The sequence below is a fragment of the Rhea pennata genome, chromosome 2 (assembly GCF_028389875.1).
Source record: "Rhea pennata isolate bPtePen1 chromosome 2, bPtePen1.pri, whole genome shotgun sequence".
Lineage (NCBI taxonomy): Eukaryota > Metazoa > Chordata > Aves > Rheiformes > Rheidae > Rhea > Rhea pennata.
The window spans coordinates 99,846,510-99,869,298 of record NC_084664.1 but is presented as its reverse complement, the minus strand read 5'-3'; the positions used below and the strand labels follow the sequence as shown (position 1 = coordinate 99,869,298).

Genomic DNA, 22,789 nt, shown 5'->3' with positions numbered 1-22,789 from the left:
GTTGGTTAAAACTATCTTTTTTTTTCCAAGTTGCTTTTGTTAGTAGAGAATTATTCTCTAAATATTCTGGAAATAAAGAAAATGTAAAATGATAACTAGAAGATTTTCTTACATTCTAAGTATTTTTGTTATTACTGTCTTTTTCTTAAAGTGTCCAAATATTAAGTTACATAGAAATGGCCAAATTATGATACTTATTCAGGGTTAGTAATTATGTTCAATTTCTACATTACACTTTTTAATGTGCTTTTTTGTGGAGATCCTTTAATAAAACTTTTTTATCATCAGTTTCTTTAGTCAATTAGCAAGTAGAAAAATGTAGGCATCCCATAACATTTATCCTAGATTGTTGATTAAGCTTATGGATAAAAATGTCTCCAAAGTTCTGATGTTCAGATTAGGCAAATGTAATGTACAGAGTTGTTACTAAGATAAAGGTTCAAAATGACTTTAATGCAAAAATGGAAAACCGTATTTACAGGGAAGTTTACAGCAGAAAGATAACAATGAAACAAGTGAATTTTTTTTAGAGTATTTATTCCACTTAGGAGTCAGAAAGATGACTATGAATAATGGATGTTGCTGGAACGTTTCCCCCCGCCACCCTCCCCAATCCTGGGCTCAAATGAAGATTCAGATGAATTGTTCATTCTTGCTTTTAATCTTTCCAAAAGCTGAAACATGATGTTACCAACAATTACATAGTTATACATTGGACTCAAAGCAGTTAAAAGAGGACTGAAATGCAAAACAACTGTACTGACTATGCAAATGATCTTTTGTTCTGAATGACTACAAAAGTGGAAGGGAGAATTGATTAATTCTAAAAACCTTTGTTCAGGACAGTTGGAGCCTTGATTTCACAAGTGTTCTTCAAACAAATGTATGTTTGCAGGGACTTCTCAATGGAACTTCCATTTTATTTTTCCCACTAGCTGCAGTCTTCAACAGGAATGGCCAAAGGATAGTTATCCTGCCTAATCATAAGAAAATGAACTGATTAATCTCTTGAAATCCATCCAAGTTTACATTTCTGTGATTGTGTGGAATGAGAAAATGAGGGTTTCTTGAGATTTTTAACATTTTTGGTTGTATCCATTTTCAAATGTGATATTGGCATGTTGTGAGGTAGAAGGGAAAGGAGAAGAATTCAGCCATGATCTTTGCCCAGGGCAAATTCTCAGTGCCTCATGAAAATCATCCCATCTTTGGGATATAGATACATCTTTGATAAATCAAAGAAGGTTCATCAAGTAGAAAATCAGAGAAGTGGTAGTATCTCTTGTTTCTACTCACCTCTCCATTTTTTTCTGATTTTGGCAGCTCCTTTGACCTCAGTAATATCTCTGCTTTCCTCAGAACTCAACGTTTTCCTTCCAAAATGCTTTTCTGTCTATTCCTTACTCAAGAATTGCAGTTTTCTCTTCTGCTAGCAGTATAGGTATGTCAAAAGAGAACAGACTTTAGAGAGGTCCCTGTAATGAAAAAGATTCATCCATTCTTCTGTGGCTTGTAGAATTAAACCCTTTCTTTCACGGAGAAAGCACTGATAAGAAATTGTTTTCTTCCTTCCTTCTTCTGAGCTCTGGAATTGTTTCGGAGCACTGCCTTCTTCCTCCCATTTAAACCACTTTGCTTCTGCAAATTATCCGACCTTAAGTACCTGCTTTCTCCCTGGTGGTTGAGAGAAATGAGCAACAGTCTAAAAATTTTACTTGGCTATCTCTTAGACTCTTACTAATACAATAAGAAATTCACTTAACCAGAAATTACTTAACATTTTCAGCATGTTTAATTTGTGTTTCGAATCCATAACAATATTAAGATACTGAATTTTTCCTTGAAAGTTTTATGATGTGCATTGTGTCCTGCAATTGCTTTAGAAGTTGTAACTACATAGGTGAGCAACATATGTTTAATAAAGTAGAAGTGTATAAAATCTAAAGTTGTTCAGATACAAAGATAAAAAAATTAACATTTCCTCTGGCTTTCAGTGTGTTCAAGTGTTGTGGAGTGCTTAAAAATCATGTTGAGATCTGCTAAATAGACAGAAAAATACCGCAGCTCTTCACGAGCTGCAGCTTCTGCATTTGTTTTACAGAGAGGCCTTAAAGTAGTGTGGGGAAGTTCACATGGACAGTTTCAGAAATCAGAGGTTATTTAATAAATCTATGTATTTTCAAGTATAGAGCAGAAAATGATAAATTGTAATATTAGAATTGGTAAATTATAATTATTTTCACACACAGAATCACAGAATGGTTGAGGTTGGAAGGGACCTCTGGAGATCATCTAATCCAACTCTCCTGCTCAGCAGGATCACCCTAGAGCATGTTAGGCAGGGTTGCATCCAGGCGGGTGTTGAATATCTCCAGGGAAGGAGACTCCACAGCCTGTGCAACCTGTTCCAGTGCTCCATTACCCTCACAGTGAAGAAGTTCTTCCTTATATTCAGGTGGATTTTAAGTAAACATTTGTATTTCATTGACAAAATTATTATGGGCATGATCATATTTAAAGCACTGGCAAAATTCAGTTGTTAAGTTGGTGCAAAATCAGTATCTCCTGACAGGCAGAAAAAAATCCTGCACATTAGGCAGTTATAGAAATATCTACCTACTCTGACATTTCTTGCACCTTTCCAGAAAATAGCTGTAGCTGCCCACAGTCAGAAAAAGAATTTTGGACTGGCTAGCACAGAGTGATAATATGGAAATTCCTACACTTATATATAAGTTAATTATGAAATGACCGTTTAAGTAATTGCTACTTTTTGATGGAAGTCAAAGAAAACAGGCTGTACGTTTTTGGGTATTTAATATAATTCCTAACAACAATATATTCTTTCTTTGGATTTTCTTTTAGGTTAGCATGGAATCTTTGAAAGAGCTGGACCAAAGACTTTTTGAAATGTACATTGAATCTAAGGCAGATCCTATAGTTGGGTCATTAGAACCTGGCATTTACGCAGGATATTTTGATTGGAAAGATTGTCTTGTTCCAGCAGGTAAATATCTGCTTATTAAACTCTGAAACTATTTTAACAGTGATTGATAGGAGTTAAAATATACTGTATAATTAAAAACTTTTTTCTAGTCTATGTTTTTAACTTTTGACAAGTTCTTATTATAAATTCTTTTCAGTGATTTTACTTAATTCCTAAACCATTTTTCAAATACCCTAGATGATTAGAGCAGCTTTTATCATTGATAATCTCTTTAATGCTTGTTTTTTGTGATTATTTTGCTTCGTTGCCTATATATAATAAGAAGAATTATGAAAGACATCTTTGCTATTTTTCTTATGAAATTCATTGAGATTATTTGGATTTTTTTCCAGAGAATCTGGCCACATTTGTAATAGATGTAATTACAGTTCTGAAAAAGTAAAATTATGAAAAAATATGCGTTATAACAGTAGTTCAGCAACTGATGTTAAACCATCAAAGCAAGGGCAATTATAAAGTATTTAGAATAACTGAGATGTTTAGTCATTATCTAGTTGCTTTAAGAGCCTCCATTTTAGAGGTGCTTAATATAAACAAGACTGATTTTTCAGAAGATTAATACTGTGCATGCTGTTAACTTTTAGGTCTCTTGAACAGGTAATTCATCATATCTAAAACTAATATTGCTAAATCACTAATATTTTGGATATAGTACTTGGAATTTTGAAAGTGATCTTGTATTCATTTCAACAAATCGATGTTTGACATGGCACTTTGTACTTTCTTGGTCTGTTCATAACTTTATAGAATTGTATATGGCAAAGTTAGTAGAAATTATGCAGCTCTTTCAAATTTCTTAGGAGGTGTTACAAGAAACACAAATTTGTAATCTGAATCAAGAGCTCCAATGCTTGCTCTTGGGGCCCTAAAAACACAAAGAACTTAGGATTTATTATGCTTGAGAAAAGCGTCTCTTCTGTCTTTTATTACTACTTTTGTGCTCGGAATACATGCTCTTAGCACATTTCATATATAATCTTAATATAATTTATATAAATATTATATATAATTTCATATAACTTCTCATTATATTTGAACCATATTTGTGGTTGGCATGATTGTATTCCTATCAGCTAGCAAAGAGAGAAAAAAGTTCTTGTATCAGCATTTTATATACTCAATTCTTGATACAGTGCGCAGAGATCTACTTACTAGGCTCATGTTGTCTTTAGGATTGTTCTATAGCATCTTTTCTTTTAGAGGGAATGCTCAACTTCTATTGGGGCATGCCTTACTCTGCATGTTGTCCAGTTTATTGTTGATTTTACATGCTTGCTCTGCATCTTTCGGACAAAATTCAAAGTGAAGCTGGTGAACATTAAAGATCAGAGTTACATATCATGCTGTTGGCCAACAGGTGTCAATTTAATAGAAAGTTTTCCTGTTTGTCCACAAGCTAGAGTTGTTGAGGGACATAAAGTCACTTCTTCTTTGCTTCTCTACTATAATGATCTGTCTTTCTGTAGGATAAATCCTGTCAAATGCATCTTATTGACTATTAGTAAATACAAACAAACAAACAAAAAAACCCCCTGCTTTACTGCTTTAGCTTTGTTTGCCCCCAGAAATTTTTAGTTGATCCTGAAAATATTTGGGGCTCTGAAGATAAAATTAGTAAGTTACTGGGAAGTTTTCCTTCTTGAAGATGGATGAATTTCGTTATTGAAAAGAACTGAAAAAGAAATACTCCTCATGGGACGTGAGAATTTGATTTTATCCAGTATTCAACGAGAAAAATTGTTCAGCAAGCATATTATTGTTTTTTCAATAAAGTAGATTTCACAACAAAATTAAATTGTACAGCAAGAATATAGATGAGAAAATACTACCCTTAAGTGATCTAAAAGATTCAGTCAATATCTGTAGTGCTGCTACAACATATTTTCTTTATTCTTCTCTTTAAAAAAATATAAAGGCCTGCTTTCCAACTCATCTCCAAGTGTAGCATGAAAAATTATTAAACTGTAATAACATATAGATGACTGGCAGTAGGTTACACTGTGTCTACCATATGGTTAAGCTGTTAGGATTTGTTAAAAAGATCAACTCATTGATATGGTGAGAAAAATGTATTTATCCAGATGAAATTAATATCTACTCTTCAGTAATCTTTATGACTGCAAAATTTAAAGATTTGTTCCGAGTTTTTTGATTTATGTAGATCTTGAATTTTGTAGCCTTGATTCTAAAACAAAAAAACTTGATGGCCATCAGCAGGGCAAAACGTCTAGTCCTCATTTGTCTTCCTTAGTGATACTATCAATGGTACATAATGTTACATAGTTAAAGTTCCTTGATATTCCTTAATGGAAGCTTCTGATTGCCAATACATAACAGGGTGAAGTTTTTCATCTGGTGTTTCCATTAGCTTTCAAATAGTGCCAGTGATAGTAAAAACGGAAATTTTGGCAATAAAGATTGTTTCAGAAAAGAAGGCTGAGGGAGAAGACATTGTTTTACCCATATTTAAAAGATAAAAATAGGTAAATAATTTCATGGTTAGTCTGATATTTTCAAGCTTTCCATCTCGAGATAGAGAACTTGACCAGAGTGGGGTCATGTTGATGTCATGGAGATATCTTTTTGCAAAGAATAGTTGAGAAAAATGTTAAGTATGAAAATACTCAAGAATTAGTTAGGAATGATATTAAGAATTTACTGATCAGTTTGTGCTCTTGCCCAACCCAGTGTTTCAAGACTGCAACTATTTTGAACAGTGTATTGTGTGAGGTCGGGTGTTAGCAAGTTGACTCTCTCCTATTCTTGATGCTCCCCCTGCTGTTTCCTAGCAGAATGAAAAAAATGGAAGATTGAATAAAATGCAGATAATACCAGATCTGGAGTATCAGGAATATAATGGTTTTGGAAGGGTGGAATTGTTTCTGGGGAGGAATAAAAATGTGAGCAGAAAATAAGGAAACTAAAGGGAAGGAACGGACTTGAAGTGAAAGCTTGTGGACGAAGACTGAGATCAAGCAAGGAACCAAGGTGGGACCAAGCAGGAATACAGGACTAGCTTAGCAAGGTGGAAAGGTAAGTTAGGACAGGGTAGGATTTAGAAATAGAATTAACACAGGAATGGATTGAAAAGTATGATACAAAAAAGAGACAGGCTTGAAGTGGAAACAAAAGGACAAAGAAGGCTAGTACTCTCTAGACCATTAAGCCTTCAAGCACCTGAAGTAGAATCCAACAAAATCCCTCAGTCTTTTTCTTTCAGCAAGTACTTGTGAAAGGCTTTAGCAAAGTGTGTCCCATTCACCCTCTAAGGATGGCAGCCTATTAATGTTACTGATTACTTTCTTTGCACAGCTCGCAGAAGGTTTTATGTATACATAGATACATACACACATACAGTTTATATATATATGTATATATATATATTTAGTATGTATGTATATATATATATATGTAAAATATTAAGTAACTACCTGCAGCACTATGTAATATTGATAGTACTGCTGAGGAACAGAACCACAGCCTAAATGTTTGGCTGTCAACATTTTTCGTGTTTTAGAGTCAAGGCTACAAAAGTCAAGATATACAGCATCAGCCAAATGTCTCAAATAAGTATAAATCTGTTGTACAGAAGTTTTATATCTTACCACCAATCCTTCTGTTGAGCCATATAGACAAACACAATAGGAGGATTTTCTGGTTTCCATTCTGTATAATTCAGTCTTTAAATAATAGATTTTTTTTTTCCCCACAAGGCATCATTTCACTTACTTCACAACATGGAGTCTATTTTGAAGGTGAAACTAGGTTCTGTAGTAATTAAGTTGTTACAAGAAAAAATCTATCCTCAGCAGTTACGAGCTTTGAAAAGTGTACGAGATATAATCTAGAGGAAGGAAAAAGGTGAAGGCAGGATTTACCCCTGCTTTTTTTTTTGTTGTTTTTTTTTGTTTTTTGTCAAGTGTTAGTAAGTTATTGAGGATTTCTTGGTCTTCATTTTAAAGTGCCTGCCTTGAATCCTGTCAACTTTAGTGCTCATATTTTTCTGAATATTCTGCATCTTATAAGACCCAAAGTCTTATAAGATGTGCATTTTATAAGACCCAAAGTCTTATAAGATGCAGAATATTCAGAAAAGTCTTACCCAAGCACCTTCACTGGCTCTACTTCATATCACTGATGTCTTTGCAGTCTGTAAGTACTAAGGATGGAACTTCCTCATCTGATATTATTGATGGGAAAATAGATGAATGAGAAATACGATAATTTATTATAAGTTCTGAAGAAGAAATTCGAATGAAATTAAGTCCGCCTTTTGAGCAAGACTTGAAAATCATATTATATTAATGTTTCGTACCATGCTTCTGTCCATGCAGAAAAAGCATGTGGCCTTCTTGCTTAGACAGTTGTCCTGTTAGACAGTTGTCCTGTTATAAGGATTATTAGATACTTACTTCTACATATGTTTTTTGTTATGGTTTAAAATATAAGGGAGGGAAAGCAGTTTGCATTGTGCAAATTTTAATTTAGCCAATGTACTAAAACTTTTATTGCTTAGTTTTTCAACATACATACTGTTTTCAATATGGAAGTTCTGAATGTCATTAAGAACTTGTGCACGACGTAATTATACATATGCCCTTTTATTTTGATCTAAGATATGACTCACTGCTGATGTTTGAAGGCAGACTGATTTACATATAGATTTATTGTTAATAGTTGACTTTGGAGTCTTCACAACAAAGATTTCAATTTTAACGTGCAGCAACAATGAAATCTAGTTTATATTTTTTTTCCCTATTCAAAACATTGTTCTCATTTAATCTACCATACCAACAGAGTTAAAATAGATGAAAGGGATTACAGGAAAACATAGAGTTAATCAGTTACCACGTGTGGTTTTTAAATGCCTTTTATTTTGTGGCAATCAGCTAATTCTGCTTAGGAGGGTTTTTTTCCTTCTGTTTCATTCTTGTCTTTTGATAGAGTTGTTTCATTGTTGTTTTGGCATTTTATAATATTTTAAATGCTTACATTTTATGTTGGGCACCTGACCAGTAAAGTTAGGCTCCATTTTCTCTCTTGGATTCCTTGAGTCTTCTGCAGAGTTACTGAAGTGGTTGTGTTACTTTGAATTTGGATTGAAAAGGTTCTCATGTATTGAAGTTTGTGCAATACGAGCAAAAAAAGTTGTAGTATGTGGGCTTTCAGTCTTTTAGATGGTTAATGTGAACTTTTCCATACATACATCAAATTCTTTTTAATAATGAAGCAAGGTTAATTTCTATTTTATTTGTTTAGATATGCTATAACTACATCAGTCTGAGATTATAGTCAATGTGAGTTTGTTTACTCATAAAAGGGAGGTGTTCATTTATTTTCTGAAGTATTCAAATATGGTGATCTCCCTTTATAAGTTATTTTTGAAATGCCAACTGCTGTCCAGACTAGCCAACATTCAAAATTCACAGTATACAATGTTGTAGAAGTTAGTCTAATGACATTTTAGTATATGATTCTTCTGTGTTTCACTGTTATTGTTGTCAGATATTGGGTATTTCTTATAGTATTTAAAATTTCACATTACATTCAAAGTTTTGAGTGTTTTCATGTTTCCGTTGGAAGTTGGTTGTGTTTTTAGATATTCTGTGCTTGCAATAACTGTATATAGTAGACTTAAAAGTGAATTTCTTCTTATTTTGCATGTTAATGGAGCATTGTTTAAAGCATTTCAAATATAAAATGCCAACCTTACAATAAAAGATTAAGTGCGTCAGATCTGCGAAATCAGGTTTAATATACTTGTCACATCTCTTATCTGTTATTTGCCCAATTTAAAAATCTAATAAAAAATTCTAATGGCAATAGCCTGATGAAAAGGTACTCAACAGTTAAATATGCCTTTTGGTATTCCACTTTTAATTTGTAGTTACACAGCAACATACTTGTCAGCCCTAACTTTTCTTCTTTTGTTTAATTCGGGGCACCAGCACCCTGCTTACATTTAAGATGACAAGTGCATTTACATGTTAAAAACATTTGGATATAGTAGAAAGAACATATTTTTTTGAGAAGTCGGCAATTACTTTGACTGAAATGTACAAAATAGTTTGATTTGAAATCTCTGTAATACTTCAGACTACTTTTAACTTTTCAAATAGATCGCTTTAGAAATCTTACTAGGGTTAGATGATTTTGAATTCCTGTAGATCAAACTATTGATGTCCTTGATTTAGGAATTTTCTTTCATTTTATACTTCAGTAAGGCCAAATTCTGCTTTTTTGAGTCAGGGAGTATAAAGCACCAGTTATACTTCGTATTTGTATGTGAAAGGGGAAAAGTGATGATGCTTTTGCATTGTTATTGCATATAAAAAATAGGTGACAGGTAGAGGACATGTCAGTGCCTATTGCCTGACTGTTTGTGGTCTATTTGTGGATATATTCCGCTGATCAGTTATTTTTATCCAGCTAATGGATTCCCCCAAGCAGGGGGGCAGGCTGAAGCCTTACCCCCTTACATGGCTCATAGCCTGCACATTTGTACGTTGTATGCCATTATATTTAATTCAATTGCAGTCTTCCTCTAGCTGCAGTTGAGAATACATGAGGTCCAGAGGCAAGGACAGTACTTACATTAACTACTGAAAAGGGATCTTACCTTTAACTGCTAGCAAATGCAGCAGCAGAGTGATTCTTTTTTTTCAGCTGGTAAGTATAGCTGGCCCTTTTTTTCCTCACCCTGGAAGAACTGAGCTGCTGCCAGCTCACCTTAGAAGCATGAAGGGGAAAAAGGGGAGACCACATAAAGCTAGGAATGCACAAAAAGGAATCGACCCTTGAAAAAGCAACTCTGCGTGTGTGTGCGTGTGCTGTGTACACGTGTATGTGAGGAACACTGGAGTGCTCATATACACAGGACTCCAGTAAGTATGCTCTTTTTCATTCAGAATAGCTGCTTTTGCAACATATGGTAGTAGATTAATACTTAGTTAATATTTCCTTGCTGTAATGACAATGTTGTTTATCAACAATCAAATTTTTATCAGGATGAGTTGGATTCAAGATTTTTAAGTGACCCATTTAACCAGCAAATTTAACAATCCATAACATGCATAGCAATGCGTGACTGCTATTCCTATATCTGGTTTACTGTGTGTAATTCTTCACAGGAGAATCACAGACTAAATTTCTAAGTAAGAAAGAATTTGCTGCCTGAAATACAAGGACAAATTTCACTCGAAGTGTCAAAATACCTTCATTTGGGTAACTTCAATTTAATCTCAGGTTTTTTCTTCTATTTCACTTTCAGACTTTCAGGTTTCCTTATGCCTCTGTCTTTTGACACCAGTGAGATTTCTTTAACATATTATGTCTGTCTTCGGACTCTGAACTTATAAATATTAAGGGCCATTCCAGCAGGTATAGTGGAGTGGACATCCTACCTTCTCGTCCCTGGGAACAGACAAGATGAGAACATGGGAAGGAACTGTTTTTCCACTTGCCTGTTGCTTCTGCCTGGTGATTGTCTTTGATATCTGACTGTTACAGAAATCCCAGTGGAAACTATCCTGGAGAGGCATTGCATTTTCCAGGTCTCTCTCTCCCACATGTGTTGCATTTGTTTGTAGACTGTATTAGGTATCTTCTTGTGCCTCTACAGATGCCTTGCATGCAAGATTTTCTGCTGCTAAAGATTTTGAGTTAGGTTTCTGGCTGGCTGGTCTTTTCTGTGGGCTGCAGGCGTTACTTGTTCAGGGATGCAGTAGAGGTTCACCTGCAACTTTATTATTTCTTATACTGCTGTTTGTTTCACACGTCTGCCTTCACTCACAGTTCTGCTTTTTAATGTTTTCAGCTATCAAACCTACCAGTAGTTATGTCATCCATATCTCTCCCAACTTCTCCTTGGCTTTACCCATCAAACCTCTTCCCACAGTATCTTATGACACTTCTCTCTGTGCTCCGACAAAGACTGAAAATTGGGAATTAGGCTCCAAAAGCTTTTTAGTTGTAGCATTTTTAAAAAATTGGAGAACTTGCTTTCTTCCCAGAAAAAATGTGAAACTAATTAGGCAGTGAATTGTGTAAATCTCATTTTTAAAGCAGGATGTATTTTTAAAAGGAAAATAGTATGATAAGGAAAGATCTTTCTCATATTAAAATTTTGACAACCTTCTGAGGCTGGCTTCCTTTACTATACCTGCAGGGTGAGAGGGAACACAAAGGTTCCCTCTCTTGCTGTGATTCCTTGGTCAGACTATACCCTAGTCTTCATTGTTGTGGCTCGAGAATTTCTGTTCATGTACCCTTTATATCAGCTGGTGGTATTAGAGGTTATTATCATACTTAAATAAGATGATTGTTATCGCAACTCCAGATGATTAACTTACCAGCACAGTCTGACAATGCAGAAGTCTGTTTTGTTGTCTAGCCAGCTCTGGGAAGTTGTGTCAGATTTGTCTCCTCCTTGGCATTTCAAATTTATTTTTACCTGTGTAACTTTCCTCATCATTTCAGTGTTTTCTGTTTCACACAGTGTTAGTTTACAGTAAACTATCTCAAGTAGTTTTGTGAAATGTCAATAACCTTTTTATTGTTACAATGAAATCTAAAAATTTTTAGACCTCAGGCATGTTCTCTGAGAAACATTTAAGCTATTTTAGTATTTTTGTGGCAGTCTTTGGTAACAGCATCTGATTTGTGCATTGCTAAAAGCAGAAAACTAATTCAGGATTTGAATCTATGATAGTACTGCATGCATGCATGCGAGAGATCTGCACAAGGTTTATACTGTCCCAAACCCCTTCAGTAGGGTGTAAGTAATAAGAAATCACATCATCAGCAAAGCCATATTCGGAGTGGTCTAACGTGTTGACACAGTGAATGCTTTCAAATGTGCTTTCTAGTTGACAGGCACAAATGCTACCATAATGTTTACTGTAGTTCCTCCTATTCTGTTTCCTTAGCTTAGTGTATGCACTATTTTTTGTGTTCTAAGATCTAGTTTAGGCCTTCAGTCCTGCAGACACTTTGATTTTAGTAGAATATAGGGGTAATTTAGTCTCTAAAATTTGGCATATGTTTTATTGTTTTGGGGATCCAGACATCAGATTGTAATCTATATCGGTTTTCATATAATACATCACCGAGCCTTAGAATTCTACCATTCTGTGAATTTTTACTGTTTATGCAGATCTGCATTTTATCAAACAATGCAAAGGTGTTTTCAGTAAGGTGATCTTATTACAAAACATAGTCTGTTACTCATATTTGTGTAGTGGAAACTCTGGAAGGTCTTAGATCTTTGTTGGGGAGGTTATGGGAGTTTCTTTTTCCTTTTAGTAGTACTGCAGCTGTTTGCAACTAGAAAGCCAATTTTCCATTTTTCCTCCAGATTCAAAAGCCTATTTTTATTATTGACTTGTATATTTTTCTTAAGAGCAAGTGTTTGTGATGGTGAGAGCAACTAGATTTTCCCTCAATTCATACACCTGCTTTCCCACAAAAGAAGGAAATTTATCTCTGAAAAGTCTTGTCTTTTGGAACTACCTAGAAAAAGAAAACAGTAGCTACTGAAAATCTCTAAGGAAACTCTTCTATCTGATGTCACAACTCCTCATTCTTTGGAGCTTCTTTAACACTGTCTTTAAAGTATTGTATCTTCCACTTCTTAGGCAGTTTAAGTGATAGGAGGCCAGTGTAAAAACTGATCTTCGGGATGTAATATGTAATCTTTTATTTGCCAGAATACCTTAAACATAGTTTAGCTTCCTGTTTTCATAAATGTAACATTTTTTAAGTTTGATTTTTAAAGGAACTTTCTGTGAGTTTTTAAAGGTTCCAAGACGCTAGGCTACCATCTCAAGAACATATGTTCTTGTCACTTTGAGCCTCTGAAAGTCTGTGAAATACCTATCTAACAACAGAGGAGAGTTTTTTAGATACCCTCTTTTTAGGGACATTAACCCATAACTGATTTGTATATGTTGGTTTTAGAGAATATTTAAAATAAGTAATCAACTAGAAAATATTTCCCACACTTGGAGGTCTCTTCAAGGCATGGAAAAAAATGCAAGAAAGCATTTTGGAAGGATGAAAAAACCTGCTAGAGATGGAGAAAAAGATCTTTTGTTGGAAAGGATACAGTCCAATTGCAGGATGTTTTTTCCAACCCCAGACCATTTTTTTAGGTCTGCCTGGAGGCAGGTTGTCACTGCTGCAGGCAAAACCCTGTTGAAATCAAGGCATCTATTTTGAAAGTCAGGTCTGAGATAGATGATGTGCTGCATAAACTGTGGAACATCAAACTAAGGAGTGGTTTATTAGGTCATATTGAAGACATTCACAATTTTAGAAGAGAGTGTACACTGGAATACTGAGATGTCACGAATCATTTACAAGTTGCACCCCATGTTTGGGACACTTCAGTGTGATATTGTTACTTACTCTTAGGTGGCTGTGGCTCTCACTTATTTTGATGGTTCTGGAGTGGAGGTTTGTGTCTGCTACTGCTTCTAGCTACGTCATCATTCTCTAGCTCAAATTATAAGGGTTCAGTTTTGTGTGTGTTATTTAAATGGAAAGTCCCAAATTAAAACTTTGCTCTTGGCCTAAGTATCAGCTTGGTCAAAATTACCAGGCTTCTCTTGCAGAGGACTGCCAGGCAAGTGAATAATGTTTGTCATTATTCTGTCTCCATATATGGGTCTTATGCTTCACACTGTTTTGCTGAGAGAATAGCTTGGTCACTTGAACCTTTGGCATGCAGGTACTAGTTAGAGACAATTCATAACACTGTGCGTTCTCCCCCGATAAAGACGCTTAGTGTCTTGTAGCAGAGTTTCTTAAATGGCCTTACAAACGTTAAGCATTACAGTACCTCTTGTACCAATAGTGTAGAAGTAGGGAGCTATGTATTAAGAAAAGCTGGATTTGTCCCAGACAGCTCTATGGGCAATGCCCAAAAGCCTTAGTAAACCCACTGGTCAATTCAGTTTCCTGATTACAATTTGAAATGATACGTAAGAGGATTACGGTAAAGCTTAAAACAATACTGAATTCAGGACAAAAGAGGCATGATGAAAACAAGCATTTTCAAATCTCTGAATAAGTACAGAAGAGGATGTTGCAATTTTGAATACTTAAAAAGCTAATGAAAATACAGTCCCCAAAATGTATCTTGCCTCTGCAGAGCTAAATGAACTAACAGAGTGGGAAAATAACTGTCTACTCAATGGTTAGGTAAAATTTTCTGGTGGGTGAAGGGGAAAGAGGAGGGATTTTTTTTAATTTAAAATTTTAGTGTAAAAGAAGTCAACTTTCTTGCAAAATTTCTGTACAAAATTCAGCCTGGAGCATATTTTGTCTATTGCCAAGTTATCAAGCCCTTAAACTCTTACTTTTTAAGTGGGAAAATATGATAGACTTCTGAAAGTACAGCAGACCTGTTGTAATAACAAGCATTTCATTAACTTAAAATTTCTTTACGTGATGAATAGCAATTTAAATTTAATGAAACACTTAAACTTTATTGATGTTTGGATGAAGTTATAGTGCTGGACTTGTTCACTAGTTGAGAGTAATTCAAAATTATTAAAATCTACTTTGAACTGTGAAAATTCTTAAGCTGTCCCGTTATTGTAGGTCACTCTTGAGTCCAGATAGTTTCCAAATGTTAAATTTGAACTTGAACAGTTGTTAAGGATCTATTGTTCAGATAATGCAAAGGCATTCTTCATTCCAAATCCGTGCCCTTTGCAAAATACAGTGGGGATTCAGTGAAACTTGGAAATGAAAAATTGTGAAATAGTAACATTGTAACTATGTTACAATATAGTGCAAATTCTCACCTTCGCTCTAATAAATAGGAAATGCGCAGTCTCACTAAATACTGTGTGTGCCTCACAACAATTGATATTACTTTTTTTCTTTTCCTTGTGTAATGGAGGGCAGTAAGCTATCTTTTTACTGCAGTGACATCTCTGAAGGCTGTAATGGTCTAGTTCCAAGTCCCTGCTTATTTAAACACACAAATAAATAGGATTTTGCATTAAGTTCAAGTTACGACATTTTTTGCTGTAAAATATAAGGTACGTTGTTACAAGTAATTACTCCTGATTTGCTGGTCTTCGTGCATTTGATTGCAGAAGATGCTGCATTTTTAAATATGTACATTGGTAGAAATAAGGGCTGACTGAAAGTCAAAATGATGGCTGCCTCTTCAAAGTCATCACAGGAGTTAACCAAGTTTGTGAAAGAGAAACTAGATTTTACCATAGAACTCAAATTTGAGACTTTAATGAAATGCAGCAAAGCACAATCTGCTACTGTGTCTGCTGAAAAACCACCATATCTGTTAGCAATGTCCTTGGTCCTTTCTTCCCTCAGATCTTTCCCATGATTCAGTACTTCCACAGTGTCTACAGAGTATTTGCTACTAATAAGTATTTCCTTGTAAACTAATACTTCTGGCACTAATTTGCTTGCTAGTTTGCTGGATTTAGATAAAAGGACAAATAAAAATTCTTTGTGTCTATAAATGATACACAAAGCCAGTTCAGAAGAGAATATGTAAAAATATTGAGAGGCAGTTCTCTGATTTATTTGTGTTGATTGACTGTTTCTATTTTTGGACCTAAAAACATTCACAGACCGGTGAAGAATCAGGATCCAAAAATATGATTGTTTTCTGTATTATATCTCTGCAGCATCTTAGAAAAAGTTCTTTTGGCCTACTTGTTATGATTATACCACTGATAAAATTCAATACCAATAATACAACTCATGAAATTGTTTTAAAAAGTTGTTAATAAAGCTATACAGTAAAAGACAGAGAAAGCTGTATATCTTATGGCTGCTAGAAATACTTTTACTTAAAAAGCAACAGTTTCTTATTTAAAAAAATTCTTTTTAAAAAAGTCCATAAAAGTCCATACTATACCTCCTTTTGCAGTGCCTGCCTTATCTTTTACTGACTTACGTATTGTCTTAAGTCACTGTAATAAACATAGAACAAGTTTCAGGTGAGTAGGGTTTGGGTTTTTTTTTTTTTTTTTTTTTTTATAGCTTGAAGATCAGACAGATGCAGTCATAAGTGGACACTGAAAATATTAGTCTCTGTATTGTTCCAAATACTTTGTGGCATTGGTTTCTTCTGGATCAGTTGGCTTCAGCTTCCTGATTTTTATAATAATATTCATAATGTTTGAGTGACAACCAAAGTAAATTCATAAACATAGTATATCTCTAAACCCATTCTTCATTTATGAAATTGCTGTCATTTTGCATATGACAGGCTATTATTACAGTAACATTGACTTCAGGAATTATGAGAAGAACACACAGTTTCCTGAGTGAGTATGTGTTTTGAAAGGTTTTAATAATTTTAGGTTTTATAAAATCATGAAAGGACACCTTCAGGGTGCCTTAAAAATGATGTATTTGGAAGAAATAAATGAATATTCTTGTAGACTATGCTTGATTTGTGCTAATGAAAGGAAATACTGCTTGAGATTTTGGGATTCAACAGTTCACAGTTTTGATAGGGATGTTGATTTTTAGTATACTTTACAAATAAAATGACTTTCCATTGAATTGATTGTTCTGTGTCTTTATGGTGGGTATAGCTAGACTCTTTCATCCATTAAATACTTTTTTTTTTCTAACTGACACTTCTTGTCACTGTATAAATCTTCCTGTGGGGATATCTGGGGGCAGTGGGAAGGGGTTATATTGTGTTGATGACTTTGTTTACTTGTGACTGTCACTGGAATTGTGACACAATCTACACTTTTATAAAGTGTAAGTCGTGTGTAATTGGTAAGAACCACCAAATTTGATGAATTTACACATGGAGGCTTTTGGAAGCTTGTACCTAAATTGAAGTGAGGGTGCGCAATGACTTCTTTTATTTTTATTTATTTATTTTTTTCTAAATGGATCAGTTTTCAAGAACTTAGGAAATACTATAGGTAAATGACGAACAGGGTACTCTACTGGAAACTATATTAGTACCATGTTTTTAAAGAACTTAGGTACTAGTTTTACAATATAATGCAATATGATAATACACTAATATTGTCCACCACCCACCAGCTGCTGTATTCCACAGAAGCTGATTCTGTATTTTTCTGAACTCTTAACTGATTCAAAGAGCACTTTTAAGCAGCAGAGCAGTTTCCTGATCAGCCAGCTTTAACTTTGTTTCATGAGGAAAGTGTTGATGCAAATTGTGCTTTGGAAAATGTATTCAATATATATCCACTATATATGTACTAACCAGTCTGCCCCCTCCTATGTAGGATACTGTATCTTGCCTCAGTGTTCTTCTTGCTCACATATACTGGAAACTTCAGAATTTCTGCAGCCAAACAATACCCTTGAGTTCCCATTCTGTCAAGTGTTGCTTTCCTGGATGCACACAGGAAGGATCACAGTGCTGCCTTACAAATCTTTACTGCAATCAGTGGGAACCTGGTCATACCATGGAATTGCACCCTGCTGATTTTTCAACATCTCAGTTGTTCACTAATAACACTCCCTGCTTTATCAAAAGAAAATCCTTCAGCATTAACAATTTTTAATATAGTGGAGATTCAGTGATAATAGAACTTATATACCTAATTCTTTGACTATTATATGCTGAAAATGATGGGGACAAGGGAGAGGAAAAAAATTTTTAAATTCAAGAAGTTCTTGTTGGGGATAATGAAGGAACATTGGAAGAAAATTAGGAAGCTGTCCTACAGCTTACAAATTGCTAGTAGTAGTAGAAGTTCACGTAACACTGGGGCTATGATCAGATGTAATCATTTTCATGCCAAGAAGGAGAGGTTGTTCTATCTAAGAATCTTAAACATAGGATTTCATCCTTCAGAGGATGTTTCCTGCTTAGGGAGAACAATGCTTTTGGTTAGGGTTGTCTATGTCATGTTGTAGTTGAGTGAATATATTTTTTTCATATACCTCAAGTCAACTCATTCAAGTAAGTTGGGTTTCCACTTGAGTCACATATAACTACTTACATTCACCACCCCTACCACTCCCCCCACAAAAAAAGAGTCGACAGCCCTAACACTATTAATGCTGAAATAGATACAGTAAGATTTCATGTACTACTAAATGAGTATGGTAGCACACTGTTAGCTGTGAACTGTTTGTATTCTTACTCTGTATCAAGGTAGTGTTTATGGGTTACAGCCACATGTTGGTGGAACAACTGTACATGTAGAGCATTTTTTAAGTTACTGTACCTGCACCAGGCCACATTGTTAGTAGTAAAATCGCAACAACAACAAAAAGTCAGGTTTCCATGGGTCATGCATCTCAGGCATTGTCCTCACCTAAGAATTTTTGATGTATGTATAGCTGTTAATTAGGTAGGTTTTTTCTTTTTAATTAATGCATAGGCTCTTTCTTTGGAATAGGGTGGTTTGGGGGGTTATTTGGGGTTATTTTTATTTTGTGTCTTTCGCCACTTCTATTTTTTGCTATCAGGTTAGCAAATTGAAATTTGGTTTATTCTACAGTAATTTAAGTAACTTGAGAGTCTTTATGGTTTAATTCCAAATATGGTATGGAACATCCTTTACTCGTGACCTTCAGGTCTGGGTTGTTAAAATGCCCTTTGAACCTTACCATGTTTGATGAAAGAAACGAAAGTAAATCCACTTCCTAACAAAACTCATATAATTAAATCCATGTATATTAAATTGGTCTTTAGCAATCTGCACTAAGGAACTCTTCATTTTATGTTGTAGTCTTTGGCCTTTACAGGTTTTTCTCCTTAATGATAAAGCAGATTATGTTCTGTCCCAAGAAGCAGAAGATTCTATTGTGAATGAGAAGGATCTGTGAGCAGGAAAGTGTTCTGCATTGTAGACTTCTTCAGCTGTCCCTCAGATACTTTTGACAGGTTTGAGGTAGTAGCTGATAGCTCAGATCAGCATGGCAGCTTTTTTTTTTTTTTTTTTTTTTTAACACTTTGGTACGGGCTATGTACAAGGGCAGAGAATCAGTGATGGTGTGTGCTTCCAAAGTTGTCTTTGTGTACCCTTCTTGTAGACTTCAGTTCATGCGTAGACCAAAGTATTAATCACAGTATTGACAGACTTTAGAGTTCTTTTTGCTCCTAGCTATCTAAAATGCAGAAACTTTCAGGTTCTTCTTTGTGCACTGTGGCATAATTTTCATTGCTGGAATTAAAATAGTTCAAAAACTACAAGTAACAAGTCTTGAAAGCCTTCATGTATAATGTTTTTGGAAGATGGTTTTCTGGCAACTTGTGTCAAATCTTGCAGTTATTCATCGTGTTACATGAACACAGTGTCATGGCTGAAAATAAGATCAAGGCAACTAATTCAAAAAAGCAGTGCTCTGACTGCAGCTCTCAAAATATTTAGCTAGGTTCTGCATTCCTGACTCTCAAAGATTAGGCTCTGTTCTCCCTTGCTTCAGAACTGCACTTTTTAAAAGTGTTTTCCCAAATAGACTACCAGTAATTTCTCCTTCATTGAATTTCAATTATTAGTAGCACCTTTTTAGGTCGCTATTAGTTCTTACTACATTTTATCTCTGATTCCTAGAGGGCCATATATTTTTAATAACCGTGAGTTATGCAGAGAAGGATTTAAAGGAAGCACCAGTCCGGTTTGCTGTTTAATTAATATGGAGCTAGTATGAAGAATAGATATTTCAAAACATTTTGAGCTTTACCAAGAAAGAGCTGCTAAGGTACTATTTATAGCACAGTTTTATATCTATTTTTGTCAGTAGTCTAAGGACTGACTTAGGACAAACGGGTTAAAAACAGGAAATGTGGTTAAATAAGTGGGTAATCTCTCCAGAGAGTTTCCAGTTTGCCTACACATTCGCATTTTCTTCTGAATGTACTCTCAAAACAACAGTGAGTACAGTACCTTGAAATCCATCTCCGTTTAAAGGAGGGAATGTTTCCAGCAATAGCAGGAAGTGACCAATAGAAAAGTTTTACAGTCTTGGTTAAGTTCAAATAATGTTCTGGAGTCACTGTCTGTAAATCTGTTTTCTACTTTAATAACATTGGAACATTTGTATGACATCTTAGTTGATTCAAATGTGTCATACCAATTCATGTCTGTGAATGCTGTAATTGTATCTTCAGTTCTAGATCAGTTGCAAGCATCAGCTTTCCTCCAGCTTTGCCCTTTCTTTTACACTGGACTATGTCTATTTGTTAATATGACATGTGCATATTTTAAGATATGTATTACGATACTGGTAGGTAGCAAAAGCAGTATTATGAATCAGACTATGTAAATCTTACGTGAAGTAACAAATTTATTGAATATGATGATGCTCCTTTAATTCTCCAAAACAGTATTGTCCATGAAAATAATACAACAACAGAATTAATCATTGCTTGTTAACTTACTTTGGAGATAATATAGTCCTGGACCTAATCTTAAATTTAGATTTTGTAAAAAATAAGGTGAGACTTGTAAAAGTTTTTGCCTCAGAAGTGTATAATTTAGAAGCACAAAGTTAAAAGATGTAAGTATGTTTGGGTCGTCATTGCCTCGGTAGAAGCAAATTTCCATTTTCTTTTTCATGAGCATTTGTTCCTTAGAGCTTTTTTTCTCTAATAATGTATAATGGTATCATATTTGTTCCTTAGCAGAAGTAATATTGTCTAAGTGAAAGTTATTCTTTGCACTACTTGTTATTTGCTGTTTGCTACAACTAATTGGCTTTTTAAAATCAGTTTAAAAATGTTTTGTGAGTCAAAAGGAGCAGGAAATATAACAAATAAATAAAGCAGCTTTAGTTGTGGTAAAGGTTATGACTTGGTGGAATTCTTGTATTTTTAGAATTACTGCCAGATATAAATGTTCCACTCTTAGGATACTACGAACTGTTTTCTAGAAATGTTTTTATCCAGAGAAAACAACAAAGTGTGATGACAAATGAGCTTTTACTAATTAAGATGAAACAGGCTTGTCTAGCTACCTTTATTTAGAAAATAGGCCACTGGTAGTACCGGTACGTGAAGCTGATTTCCTATCAGCTGTCTTTGAAGGGAGAAACCTGTATGCTGTTGTAAAGAATAGAGGTGAGCTGCTTTGTTATGTCCATGGGGAATTTCCAAGTTACATTTTTTTTTTTTTCTTTTTCTTTTTTTTTTTTTTTTTTTCTTTTTACATCTGCAGGGGTGGTGGGTTAGATGATATCACTGTGTAGGTGGGGACACTTAGTAAAGTAGCATGACATACTCATATACAGGTGCTATAGTTTGTGAAAGGCTCGTGCCTATAAACAAGTTTGATCTCTTTCTCTTCCACAGTTAGGAGACTATCTTGAAAGGTACAGGCTTCTTGGAAATTAAAATACTACTTTTCTAAATCAGGTATTACATTCACTATATTAATTGGAAATAGTATCTACTACTTAAAATTATTTTCCAGAAGCTGTACGTAATTTAGGGCTTCTCTAATGTGGCAAATTCAGTTTGTTGTTTTAGAAGCATGCAAAGTTTTCATTTAATAATGGAATATTGATTCTTTCAGTTAATACCTGCACTTGATTTAAACAGACTGACAGATGTATTAAACTTTCCCTGATTTTAAAAATTAGTTTCCTAAATAGTTTAGGGGGACAACACCTTCCTTCCCTGTAGCCTAAGGTACTGTTCTTGATCCTTATTGGCAGCACATGCCACCTTCTTCTTTCACATCATGCTAGGCACTTAATTCTTAACTATGCTTAAAATTCTTAACCATTCTTAAAAAACAATTCTTAACCATTCTTAAAAAATTCTTAACTGCTTCTGTATTTTTTTCAAATCCAAGGCAAGGGCTGTGAAAGTCAATAAATAAACTTAACCACTCCAAATTGTTTCATGAGAGCAACCATTATGTAAAGCAGTTTTTGCTATATGTATTTCATATCTGTATAGCCTGCATCTCTGAAATATGTACATGTGAAGTATATATACATGTGAAGTATGTTATAAATCATGTTTATTCAAAATGCTACATACTAAATAGAAAAATGTTGTACCATTCACTTTTTCTTTTCACTTCTGGCATGTCTAACCTCTGGTTCATTTTGCGGGATAGCATAGCTAACTACAGTAAGAATTTACTTGCTGTTGTAGAGGATACTTATTTATCCAAGCATATATATGTATGTACATTCTGTTGATTTAAAAGAATATTGTATAGAACCAAGTGATGTTGGAAAGGATCATTAACGATCCTAACAATCTGTTAAGAAAAGATACTTCTCACTCTACCTGCATATGTACATATGTGTGCGTGTGTGTGTGGAAACAATACACAGAAATATTAATGTAGTTTGCAAGAAAGGTATACTTAATGTACATTTTATCTCTGACAATGAAATGAGTATGTAGGAAGAACACAGGAAGTAAAAATAAATAAATAACCAAAGGTCTTATCCAGGCTCTTGTAAGAAAAAAGCCTTCTATTTTAGAAATAAGAATGGTCACTATAGTATATAGCGTAAGGAAGCATTATCTTTGCTTCACTGGGTTTTATGCCTGTAACCTAAACATCCTTTGAATTTAGTAAAAATATATATTGGGTGATGAAAAGGATTTATATTCACATATGGTAAAAGATATATTAAATAATTTCAGTGGAATCTTAATAAAGTCAAAAAATAGGCATTGTCACTCTAGCAGTTTTAAAAAAAAGCCAGAAGAGCTACATGTTCTTATGTGATGTTAGTTTTCTGTCTCTATTGTATAAGTAACCATTTTGATACAATCTACTGAAATTCTGTGATTTCTAGTTTTCTTTGATTTTCAATATTGTACCTTTC

General features: G+C 34.4%; 1 protein-coding gene across 1 annotated transcript in view; it reads left to right on the top strand.

Annotated features, from left to right (window-relative positions):
- Window positions 1-22,789, top strand: part of EXOC2 (exocyst complex component 2) — a 137,424-nt gene that overhangs the window by 95,291 nt on the left and 19,344 nt on the right. The window contains 1 exon segment of the mRNA XM_062570039.1: window positions 2,866-3,007. Within this exon segment, the coding sequence (XP_062426023.1) occupies window positions 2,866-3,007 (142 nt within the window).